Raw genomic sequence first — 13611 nt, 5'->3', positions numbered from 1 at the left:
GCATTTCTATGCTGGCTTTATTTTTTGCATTATGTGTCTATACTGGAACACACAAACAGAATTGAAACCGACACAAGATAGACACACATACAACACAAATATAACACATCATGTTAAACACGCCATATAACAGGAACAAAGACAAAATAGAAACACGGGTATGCGTTGTCTGTAGTTCAATTTTATAATTCACGAGTATTTTTGTACTTAATTTAAGTTTTGTGTAAACATATTTGGTACAAGCTAACTATTTTTTTTATTTTAATATAAACATCTTTGGTACAAGTTAACTATTTACTTCGGGTCAATCACTTTCCGTCGGCCTTACCGTTGCTTACTGATCAACGTGGTCACACATTTGTCAATCCTTCTCCATCCTGTTTGATGAGTGCCTCAAACCGCTATGTAAATCTGTTTTACATTAGTAATTTTTTTTATTCAGCTTTGAATTGCATATTGAAGTAAAATTATAGATCATATAAAACATTCTTAAAAGGAAGGCGTGCCATTATGGTCTTTAATGTAATTTACATGCATTTTCTAGGGTATAAAGAAATAGTTCTACATTTTCTTATGTTTCAGCTTTCTTGGCTAAATGGTTTTTGAGAAAAACATTTTTGAAAATTTCACGAAAATGTTCAATAATTTCTTATTATCTCCCCCTGTAAAAAGGCGTGATCCTTAATTTTTAAAACTTTGAATCCCATTTGCCCAAGGGTGCTTTGTGCAAAGTTTGGTTGAAATTGGTCAAGTGGTTCTGGAAAAGAAGTTGAAAATGTGAAAAGTTAACAGACGAACGGACGGACCGACAGACGGACAGACAACAAAATTTGATCAGAAATGTCACTTTAGCTTTCAGGTAAGCCAAAAATGAACACACAGAATAAAATGAAGACATATACATACAATGGAGACAAAGAAAATTTATGAAAATGCAGATATGGAATAGAAACACTGATAATTGAAAAGAAATGCAACATAGAAACATGGACACGATAAAATCAAGGATACAAAATGAATAAAAAAAAAGTAACATGGACAAAGATAGAATAGAAACATTGTTTAGACAAAGACATAGGATAGAAATGGACACACAATTAGAAAAGAAACATATACACTCAACAAAACTTCCAAGTGTTCACCTTGATGAATAGAATAATTTGTAAAATTGTGAAATAAAATAATGGGGAATTTTTAACATTTTGTAACGTATATGCCTTTTTATCAACAGAACAGATAAAAAAGACAAGATGATTGAAATCAATTACCCATTGCGAAATGTAAAAACATTAAATTGGTTTATCTGCGCGTGCTTAATATGATTGGCAATTTTTGTGAATGTCATTAGTCTTTCTTGATAGTTTAAAAAGAAAATACTTAACATGGCCAAAATGAATATTTAGGTCACAGCTAGAGCCGTTGGAATATTAGTGCAGTGTTTCTACAACAGGTTATACTCACTATAAATTTGCTGTTTATTTTTACCTTGACATTGATTTGAATATTAAGCAATCCGAAGAAAACTTCCTTTGATATAATATTTTTTTTCTTCCATAAGTGTAACGTCATAAAAGCGAAATCTGAACCAAACCAGAAGTGTTTGTTATATTTAGCAAAAGTCAAGGTTTTGGGTCGCAAACAGAGGCCATGGCCAATGCATCGGTCTTAACTTTTAAAAAAGTTAATAGAAATCAGTCACCCAACGACAAGACAAATAAATGGGTTTATTTTATATAGTAAATACATTATACTGGGTGAACACTCACAACTTTGGTTCAGTGAACACTGTTCGTGAAATTAATAAACTATATAATATGGAAACCTACTTTGGAAATAATGTAATGAAATTATGCATAATAACGGAAGTATGGAGAAAAGTTATAATATAATTTGTGACAGGTAAACAGGTATATAATAAAGCTATTAAAGGGGCATGGTCACGATTTTGGTCAAAAATTATTACTCCAATTTTAATGTTTACAATGCTTCACCAGGCATTTTTAATAGGCGACCAAAATTTGAGTGCCATTTGTTGAGTTATAAGCGAGTTACAGAGTTTACACTTCTTTGCAATGTAAACAAAGCTTTTGTTTAAACTTTGAACATGGAAGTAAAAACTCCAGTTATAGACCTAAAACAAATGTGGTAAACACTGGGAACTGTTTATTTATGCCTTAAAGGAATAAGAAGATAGACAAACCAGCTTCAAAAAGAATGTTTACTTGTATATTAAACTAATGTAAACAAAAACAGGGCACGAGCCTTGTTTACATGACAAAGAATTGTAATCCCTGTATCTTGCTTATAACCTTACTACTGACACTCAAATTTCATTTGGTCATAGTAAATGCATTCCTAAACCATTCTAAATAATACAAACAGAAAAATAGAATTTGACCGAAATCGTGACCATGCCCCTTTAAAGCTAAAGTTTATTTTTAAATGAAGACGTTCTTGACGTACATCATTGACCTGTTGAGAGATGAGACCAAGGGGCCTCTGTTTGTGCTTCAATTTAGGCTCAAAGCTGGCAATTTCTTTAAAGCTTGATATCTTATTTTCTCACAGCAGTATTGTATTTTCTTTAAGTTTCCTGAGTTGTACTCCGCCACCAAGAGATTGTCCCTAGAGTCGACACATAAAGCGGACATGGAGAATAAATCACAGTTGTCATTGCAGCGGAGGAACTGTCCGTCCTGGTCTATGATGTGGATATAGTATTTTTTTCTGATACGGACTGCTATCAGGATCCTACCCTGGCTGTCTGTAGTGATGCCTCTAGGTGTAAATTGTCTCTTGGTAGTTGAAGGATCAGTGTAGGTGAACCTGAGTTTCCCGGCCTGATTGACCACCACTACTGCATGGGCTCTAGTGTCTGAAACACAGATATCTTGATTCCTGTTCTCACAGATGTATTTAGTATACCCAGATGAATATAGGGGGTGTCCTTTATCATCATACTGTATGCATTGTTTCTCTGTTGAGCCAGAGTAACGCACAACTTTTGTTGGTTTTTCATAACAACTGATCAACACAACCAAGATGTCACCAGAGGAGGTACAACAGATATTGTGAGGTAACCATTTGCGTAGTTTGACAACCGTCTGAATTTGTGTATCCTTTACTATGTTCACTGTCCTATCATAAATATCTGTATAAACTAAATCTTTAGTACCTGTTAGTGCTATATCCCATGGCATGGCCTCTGACTTGGTTTTGATGGACTCCACTGGTTCCCCCTGCAGGTTGTACAGTCTCATGGTTATGTCATTATATCCACACGTCCAGATTTGTTCATCACTCAGACAGCACACTCCGATTAGTTTACTTAAGACTCTATACTTTGTTTTTATATATGAGATAACACATGGTTCATCAACAAGTGGTCTGTCAAGGTAAGTAGATTGAACAGCTGATAAAGAACAAAACTTTTTCCTAAATTCAGCATTCCTGGATTTGTAGGCACAGACAAGTATAACATCATTAGATGTCATTAGTTTCTTTATATTAGCAGCGCACTGTCCGATCTCAGATATGATTTTTCTGATTTCCACTTCTTGCTTATTTAGGGCATTCAAATGACTGTAGTCTTCTTTATGTTTATTTTCAGCTGTTGTTAATTTCTGAGAGTTTTCCTTTAAATCAGATATCTGAATTAAGATACAAGATGCACATTCTCGATATTGGGGATAAATGGATTTTTCTATTTCTTGCATATCATTTTGTAACACATGGTTTTGGCCCTCGAGTTTTTCAACCACATTACTAATTTTGTGGTCTCTGTGTTCATTAGAAGAAGCACAATACCCACAAATAAGAATGGCACATTGTTCACAGTTCTAAACATTCACACATTTTAAGTGAATGTTTTTGACACTTAGAAATAGATCTCCGAAATCTAAATGGAACGAATCTGTGTACCTTAGATGAGTCTGAGAGATGTTCTTCCTCACAGGTTTTGCACAGATTTTTGTTACATGTGTAGCAGTGCTTTTGGGGGACCCGAGTTTCGCAGAGATCGCACCATATCACATCCTGGAGGCTGTACATAGGGTCCATCTTTTAAATACTTTGTAGAAAAATCAATCTGAAAAGTGTAATTTTTGCATTTATAAATTAATTGTTCTCATTATACAGCAAAATGTGCCACATACGTTTCACATGTGTGATACGTATGTGACCTCACGTACGTTTAACGTGATTTAAGTACCACGTGTGTTTAACGTACGTTAATGAACATATGTGAAACGTATGTTACACGTGTGTTAGACATACGTGATACATTCCATACGTTTTACGTATGTGGATCCAACGTACGTTTTTCACATGAATTACATACATATCACATGTAAATGCTTAAAATTAAATTACTTGAATATTTTTAATTTTTCAGTTCATTCATGATATACTTCATCTTGCTGCTTGAATCACTTCAATTGATTACTCAGTAACTTCAGTGGATCTTTGGAAACATTCATTTTGCATTTCCAGCTACTTGTTAATCTAAAATTAGAGTTACAGAAAAAAGACATTTTCGAGATTAAAAAATGAATTTAATTCCTTGAATGATTACATTTAGATTTATATTGTTGTCATTCTTCTGTGCTTTAATAGTTTCTGGAAAAAAAACAAAGAATTTACCATTAAATTTCATTTTATGATAAAGTAAAATTTACAAATGCCTCGGTTGCTTTTTTATTCAACAATATTGTTAAAGAATAACAGGATCCATTTAGATTTTATTGCAAATACATTACAACATGAAGAAAGTTTACAATTGTTAATAATTTTTTCTTTTATTTGCAAGCTCTCAGAGAGAGAGAGAGAGAGAGAGAGAGAGAGAGAGAGAGAGAGAGAGAGAGAGAGGGGGGGGGCAAATAGAAGGTCAATCACAAGACAAAATAATTTTTTACCTCTAGTATATTCATCCTGATTTTTGTCCACCTCCAACTTCTTCCTTTTTAATGTTTTGCCATGACAATGCTTCTTTGAACTTCTTTCTAAAATATTACTATAAACTTAAGTACATACAATCATTTAAATACATGATAAAAAATATAATTTATACATGTAAAGGGGGGGGGGGTGACTGGATACATGCCTGCATTAATCCTTATCTAAATTGAATTACCTTAATCTGTCACTAAATTAGCAACCACATTGCAACTGTCTGAACTTCGCGAAGAACATTTGGATCCTGGATCATTCATTACAAAATCTTCAGGCTACATCAAAACAGATCTTTGAAACTTTTGTATCATATCTATTTGCTACAAATTATAATACGTGCATTAGATAAATAGATATATCAAAATTTTACACTTACTAAGAAATACAAATGTAGGTGTCATGCAACAGATTATTATTAATGATCCTGAACACCCAGTGACTTCTACTTTTTTTCAAAAAACAGTCAATGACAATGTCATAGAAATCCATACCATTGAGTTATTTATTAGGTTGAATTTGTATGGAAAAATTTTTCCCAGCGGTGTTGATGACCCTTAAAAAATGGTTGAAAAACTGTGAAATGCAATGGTATGTATACTTACATTATGCAAAGAGACATCTGTCATTGACTGTTAGCTAGTTGATGTCCTCTTCCAGGGATATGTCAAGCAGCCAATGCATACCTATGAAAATGTTTCAATTACCATGCAATAAGAATACAACTTAATAGAGGCAATTCAGTAACCATTTCACTTAGTTGCAATGGAAGACCTACTCGTTACTTTGCATAGGCTTTGCTCTAGTTTTTCTCTACTTTCAATATTTCAGTTTTCAAATGCGTCTTATCCAAGATCGACATATATTTTATGGGTTTTAATAAGTATTGATTCTTCTAAATTAACTAAACCAAATAACGTTAGCTGCTTAGTTGTAGCTCTCTGGGGAAACATCATTTTTATCGTCATTAATTCTACATGTTTACTCTTTTGCCATCGGTAATTGTACGATATAATTTTCAAATGCAAGTAAATAAAAACGAATGCTTGACAATCATTACCTCTGCTAAATTCATCCTGCAGTTCGATCTGCTGCCTCCGTGACGTAAGAATGTGACGTATGTTTTGTCATCGACAAAACTAAAACCGATTTCGTATTAATTCCGGATTCCTTATCGAATTAATTTTAAGAAGACACGTGGATTCTGTTAATGAAACAACTTTATTTATGCATAACTACATAAAAAATTTAAACCAATAATCATGCACAGTAGCAAGGCTTTTCTTCACACATGTTCACATGCATTCATTTCAAAGACAAGAGTGATAAAGCGCTCGCCAAAATTTGTGTTGCGGATATAGGGAATTTTGGCGAGCGCTCGCGAGCACCCGCTCTGTTGAACACGCATCTGACATGTACATGTACATGCAGATCATGCGCGGATCCAGAAATGTTTCCGGGGGGGGGGGGGTCCGAAGGATAAATGTGTTTTCCCGAGGGGAAGGATCCGAGGTATATTTGCGATAATTTTACTGTGTAAATTTCATTAACTTTCATTTTCCGGGGGGGGGGGACCCCTCTGACCCCCGCCCCCCTTAGATCCACGCATGCAGATAATTTGTCAAGTTATTCAAATGCATGCCTTCACACATATGTAAAACATATATTATTAACGCACGTGTAACATATGGTTTTTAGAACTCATGTTAACCATGTGTTTATTAACATATGTATAACATGTGGTTGAGATCTACATATGTAAAACATATGGTTCACATATGTTTAGCATATGTAAAATCTAACATATGTTAAACATATGTGATGTTGAACGTATGTTATCACACGTATGTTAACCATGCGTTTCTCAACATATGTGTAACATACGGTTTGACTTCACATGAGTGTCACATATGTTTAACGTATGTTGTACATGTGTTAAGTTCAAACATATGTGAAACGTATGTGGCACAATTAGCTGTGTAGCAAGCACCTCCAGTGTCATAAGACAAATTAAATAATCATTTTATGCTATAAAAGTATTAACGTGCATTGTGAAATTCATTAAAAATCTATTCTTTCATTTTCCATAAAGCAGCCCTAAATAGCCGAGCAAACACTATGGATAATACATTTTCGGTTTAAACCATACAAATAAAATATGCGTGCACTCGCATTTTTAGTTTCAAAGTTCGACAATCGCAAAAATACATTAATTGTATGTTGCAAAAACACACTTTTACATTAACTTATACAAAAAGTAACACGTTATCTTGAAACAGCAGTGGTTTTGGTTCTCTGGAAAACTGAGTATCAAGATGTTTCAAAGTATCCAAAACTAGCATAAACCTTCCTAGTCACTTCCAAAGGACTATGTGCGGTATGGTCAAATATCTGCCCCCGATTTCAACCAATTTTTAAATAGTATCGTATAAAAATGAAATCTTCACAAATCATTGTAAAGAGGATGCCTATAACTTTAATCTTGATTTTAGACCTAATTCCCGCAAATTTGCAAACAAATGAAGATATTCTCATTTTTGCTCTATATTTTGCATTCGGAAGTATAGAGCACAGGTCTGCTCAAGTGTGATTTTAACATATGTTTTTCTTTAGAGAGTTATACATATCATACTAAAAAATGGTACTTGAGCAAGCCTGCGCTCGATGTTTCCCAGTCGAAAAATCATCGGAAAACACCCATATTTTGCCACAAAACATCAATTTATCAAAATAATGCAATATTCATGACGTCATTTCTACATTATGACGTCACTGTGGTAATAACCGTTTACACCTTTATTTCCAATATGATTTAACTGCATTTTTAAGCATTAACAAGAGTACCCAAAACAAAATATCTGTTGATTCAAAACAAGTACATTCTCGATTAGCACTTTCCATACAGTGTAAATAAAAAAAATGAGCAAAGATCATAATAAATCATTTTTTACTTATTCAAAATTATATGCCACACCCAGCTGATATCAAAGCTTACCTGAAACTTTTCGCTTCGCACTACGGTGTAGAAAGACAGGTACTATGTCAAGGTGGCAAAAATTCTCTAACTTGAAAACACTTGTTTGTTTATGTTGTTTGGTTGGCGACTATGGAATATTTTGAAATACCTCTATTATCTACAGACAAAAGATTTCAGTTTTGCAAAATCATTGTATAATTTATTTTTGTGCTTTGTTCAAATTTTCTTTTGTTACAAGAATCGAAATGCATGTGAACGACCGAGAACAAAAGACGATCCGTGACTGGCGACTACACTCTTCATACGGTGTTATCTGTTATTTGACGAAAAATACCGGAAGAATATCGTATCTGTACCCTTTGTGGTAAGAACGCTGTACGGGATGAAATTCATTTTCTTCTTGAATGTCCCCATTAAAATGCACAACGACAAGACATATTGATCTGTATATTACTAATGTCTAAACTTTCAATATCTTTCATCTAATAATAAATTATTTTGGACTCTCACAAATGAAGACCCTATTATTTTGAGATCACTTGCAAAATTCCTTCAAGACCTTTCATAATCAATATTTGTAGCTTATTGTAATTTAGATGATTTACCATTTATGGATTACTTTGTAATATTATTAATATGCCTGTTTATGTATTTATACATGTACATACTTGTTGGTAAATTCTTTTTGTATACATGTGTTCTATTTTTGGGATCATCCTCTTTCTTGTGATTGTAAATCTTTGTTGCCCCTTTTGGGGCCCAAAATGGTTCAATAAATCTTGTAATCTTCTCTTTACTTTGTTACGCGTAGTTTCACATCGCGCACTTGAACAAATCCAGAGACCAGTTCACGCCAGTAAACTAGCTGTGGAAAACATAAATATCTGGGTATAGTGGTAGCTTACTTACATATATGACATATATTGCATCTCCTACCCTTTTTTCCTGCATGCAAATGGCTTGATACGGATAACTATGAAAACAATTATCATTGAGTAGAATTTTTTTCCAATAAAAAGACAATGATAACTTTTAAATTTATTTATAATAATAGTTAAGTTTTTCAGATAATTTCCAGCAAACAAACTGTTTAAGAATAAGAATATCCACATGCTTCAACTCTTGCAGTTTGTCATACATATTTTTTTTATTTGCAAAATGCTTTGCAAACAGTGCGAAGTACTTTAGCAAAAGTGTACAAATATTGTGCGCTATTTTATTACTGGCAAAATGTTACAAATACAAGATTGAGAAGTTGTCTACAACTGGCATAAAGCTGTAAGCTAGTTTTGAAGTTTATTAGGACATCATTAAACCACAGGATCATTTGCACCCATGCGCTAGTAGATTTATGTGATATTTTGAATTAAACGAGATTTCATGATGAGCAATTTACCAACCAAGATAGAAGTAAAATTAATAGCTTCATCAAGATAACTGTTCAGTCATCAGTTTGAGGTGTCAAAATATCATCCATTCCATGTAATACAGGTATTATAATCATAACACAACGAAGGGCCAGTTTGTGCTTTAGTATTGCTAAAGCAAGTATAAGGATTAATGATAGTGAGGAACTCTTGTTGAATTGACATCTTTATTGTAATGATATCATTTAATGGAATTAGAGATGTATAACGCCACCAAACTTTTCCCTTTTATATTATTGATGGTATGCATCAGAGGAATAATCATTGTATAAAACTAGCTTGATCATGATAAGAAAAATATATTGAAAAGAAATGGTATATGATCATCGGCCAAAATTAATTATAATGCATCAGTTTATACATTTGATATTGGAACTAAAGTATCATTTATTAGTATAGTTTGTCCAAGAGTTGTTGGTTCCGTCACTTTTTGATGGTCTTTGACAAAAAAAAACCATATCTGTCAATTAAGTACAATTGTGATAGATAAAATGGAAAACATTCTTTATTTCTTCATGTACACGTCAACTGATTTACACAAAGAAACTCACAGAAAAGAAATCAAATTTCTTACGGAGATTTATTATATTTTTGTCTCCATTTTGAAGTACTTTGGACACCTCAAACAGTTTTTAATGTCATCACCGTTTCATGTCGTTTGCAATACAAAATTTCCTAAGATTTTTGATTTTCAGCCGTGTTTGGAAAACCTTAAGTGAAAAAAGGGCGTTTTAAAGCAGAAAATCTGGCCTTTCTTTCGTTTTGCTGAATAAATGTAGTTTGGATACAAAGATATTTATGATTATCGAAACAGCAAGCAATAAGTGATGGAAGAAAAAACTGGAAACAAATTATAATGACGCATAGATGTCTTTGTTAAAGAAGCAAATATGACAAATCTGAATAAGAAATTAAAAAGTAAAAGGTAAGGCCAGGTAAAAAAAATGGCTGTTCTGAAGTGAAATATAGCTGTAATAGACGACCATCTTTTTTATTGGATTGAAATACTGGTGTAATAGCTTACACGGATTTTGTAATTTAGATCTGGTTTTTGTTTTACCTTTCAGCAATAAAAATCTAACCAGTAGAAATGAAGCATGATCAGACCAATCAGATAGTATCTGGTCTGTTTGGTTACAGCAGCCAAGCCATTTTTGTCGGTCTTCAATCTGGTAACGACTTTCGAATGTTGACTTACGTTTGGGACTGAAGCTCTGCAGATCAGGCATCGTGTCTGTGTCTGAATGGAACTCAATTGTTCGCAACACAACTCAGTTCTACCCCTTTTCTATAATTGTAATTTATTAATTCATTTGGCTATGTCTAGATTCACCGGTCAATGTTTTATGTCGTGGTGACGATTGCTTGTGTTGACCTTGTAGTTGGCTGTTGATGCTTCCTAATGTGCTATGAAAGAAATTTTATTGGATAAACATCAACTCGGCAGTGTTTATGGTTTGATTTTTTTTGTCTTACAGTATTTCTTTCCTAAAATCATATTTCCCAGATTGGCCCAAGGAAAATATCACAACATAAATCATGTGGCCTTCATGTTATTGGTTTGTATATAAGCAGACATTATTGTTTTCTTCCCGAGCGTTGTCTGCCGTGAAACTCTCTGAATAATGATACTTTTTATACATGATTATTACGAGGGCGATCTTAAATAATTGTTCATGATTTTATCTCAGTTACATAAAGCAGCTAATTTGAATACAATCTCTTTTTAATTTGGGCTATCACAACCTGCCATGAATTATAGTTCTGTGCTTTACACATTAAATTAAATCAGATGATCGGATTTTCATTGGTGTCGAACAGCGTGAGTACATTTCCCGTACACATTCCGCGGGTACCAATGTGGGTCAAGCTCCGTAGTGGGTGTGCAGCGTAATCCCGGCCCACACGGACAGAGGGCGTGATAGTTCGGAATTTCCGGTGAATGCTGAATATGCAACGAACACCAGGTGGCGTTTTCGTTTTTGTATGGGAGGCAGTAGTGTACATTAAAGTCGCTGTCCACTTGTCTCCTTCTCCCCAGAGCCGGAGTGATGGAACAGCACAGCCTGTCAATGTCCCCACAGTCTTCGTTCACCATACAGTATCCCTAGAATAATATATCACTCCCATACAGTACCCCTACAATAATATATAACTTACATACGGTACCCTATACAAAAGTATATAACTCCTTTGCAGTACCCCTACAAAAATATATAACTACCAAACAATACCATTACACCCATACGCGACCCTTCAATAATACAAACTACATACAGTATCCCAACAAAAATATGTTAATTTTGCCTGGATGGCCAAGTAGTGGCAACTCACTACTCTAAATGTAGGAGAGTGGGTTCCATAGGTCGAGAGTTCAAGTCCCAGTCGGGGCGGAGGTGGAACTCCAATATAATGTCCACTTAAATATATATATATATATATATATATATATATATATATATATATATATATATATATATATATATATATATATATATATATATATATATATATATATATATATATATATATGCCAATAATGAAAGATTTACATATACATAAAGCACAGGGAAATTCACTTTATTGGAGTTCCACCTCCGCCCCCGGCCAGGACTTATACTCATGACTATTGGAAACCACTCATCTTCCAGTGAATGGCTTACCACTTGGCCAATTAGGCGAGAAATATATATAAGAGTGTAATAATTTAAATTGTGCATTACAAGTTTACAGGAAACAAACCACTGGACACCGGGGACAAGACCATACGTATTTGTTTCAAACGGACATGTGACTGCTTCACAGTTATCGGATATTCCACAAAATCTAACCCTCTTTTTTATATTATGACATGTGCGGTGGGGGGGGGTCGAATTGCTATGATGAATACATGTAATAGAAGCAAGCCTGAACGTTGCCTTTAACATCTAAATTTGTACGTTGTATTAAGTTTAGCGATGTTTGTTTATCAAGAATTTAAAGAATTTATACTTATATCATAATTACGAATTCTAAAGTGAAGGTTACATGAATAATTTTAGGCATCAAACTAATGTCACTATCTGCGCACGCATCACGCCACGCACTACTTTGTTAACTATGCAATGGCAGCTTTGATTTCAACTTATATACTTTCACATTAATATTGTATCATATATACAGTCACATAATTATTTAATCACGTTTTGTCTTAATGTGCTAGCCTGGTTCCCTAGCCGCCCATATTCATGAACAGGAACCAGGCTAGCTCATGCGCAAGCAGAATTTCCCCCATCACATCCGGTTTTAATCGCTTCGTATTTATGTTTTTGCGAATTTGCGTGGACCTCAGGGGGGGAAACATCTTCCCAGTTTGTGTTGCTGTGGGTGTATGGCCGATCGATCGACACCGACACATGTTTACAAAAGATTTTGTCCACTGATAAATGAAGATCTATAATTACTAAAATGAAAGCATTGTCTTATCTATGTACTAATGGTTCTCTCATGAAAAGGAGTCTTTGATTTGTATTCTTACCATAATAACAGGGATAAGGTAGGACAGAAGAAAAGCCAACCCTCTCATTGTTAAACTGCAGTGTGTGATTACAGGGAGTAGACATACGCTCCTGTTATTACACACTATAAAGTACCTTCCACTGATAAGATAAACATCTTCGCAATATGGCGCTTAACACGTGCAAGATTGAAACGATATACTACTGAATCATGCGTATCCCATTTTTATGGAGATAACACGAATATACTGAGTTGAAGACATAGAGTCATATATGGTTCTATTGGTTATCAGTCTATATTATGTATTCTTTAGAAGGTATCTTACAAACCAAGTTCTCCTATTGCATGTGGTTAGCGTTGTCGAATTCATTCAATGAAAACAAAGCATCACCTGCCGGGTGACTAAATATATGTGATATTTTTTTTCATCACAAAAATACAAACTAATTTTAGTTTAATAAATTTTATGTTTGCTTACCAAATATTTCTTGTGTATACATTATTACCATTACTGAATATGACTTGCTTTTATACTCTGTCCCAAGATATTCTGGATTTACATTTGGCTTAATTGCTTGATATTCATAAATACCTCAGGGTTCAAACGATGTTCATTCAAAAGTATGAAAAATTTCCAAGATTTCTTAGTCAAAACGCCCCTGCTAGCTTATCAGGTTTCAATACAATGCTAAAAAATGTGATGTCTACGGAGATTTTGTATTGCAGCAAGCCCGGATGATAACGTTGAAAAATTGCGCGATG

General features: G+C 34.0%; 1 protein-coding gene and 1 pseudogene across 1 annotated transcript; both read right to left on the bottom strand.

Annotated features, from left to right (window-relative positions):
- Nucleotides 1-600: 600 nt before the first annotated feature.
- LOC128191716 (uncharacterized) lies at nt 601-5855 on the bottom strand (annotated as a pseudogene).
- A 5204-nt stretch (nt 5856-11059) lies between these two features.
- On the bottom strand, nt 11060-13023 carry LOC128155861 (uncharacterized). Its single transcript, XM_052817739.1, has 2 exons — nt 12869-13023; nt 11060-11458 (listed from the first exon to the last, which is right to left on the bottom strand). The coding sequence occupies exons 1-2, from the start codon at nt 12914-12916 to the stop codon at nt 11156-11158; spliced, it is 351 nt and encodes a 116-aa protein (XP_052673699.1). The 5' UTR covers nt 12917-13023; the 3' UTR covers nt 11060-11155.
- Nucleotides 13024-13611: the final 588 nt, after the last annotated feature.

Source organism: Crassostrea angulata, chromosome 7 (genome assembly GCF_025612915.1).
Source record: "Crassostrea angulata isolate pt1a10 chromosome 7, ASM2561291v2, whole genome shotgun sequence".
In the NCBI taxonomy this organism is placed as follows: Eukaryota; Metazoa; Mollusca; class Bivalvia; order Ostreida; family Ostreidae; genus Magallana; species Magallana angulata.
Note: the sequence above shows the minus strand (reverse complement) of the source record. Positions and strands in the feature narration are given on the sequence as shown.

What these genes read in the sequence shown, in the direction of transcription:
- LOC128155861 (XM_052817739.1), bottom strand. Translation starts at nt 12,916, where the DNA reads ATGAGAGGGTTGGCTTTTCTTCTGTCCTACCTTATCCCTGTTATTATG. An exon ending in ACCTTATCCCTGTTATTATG is followed by an intron (nt 11,459 to 12,868) that starts GTAAGAATACAA and finishes ATATTATTCTAG; the next exon opens with GGATACTGTATGGTGAACGA.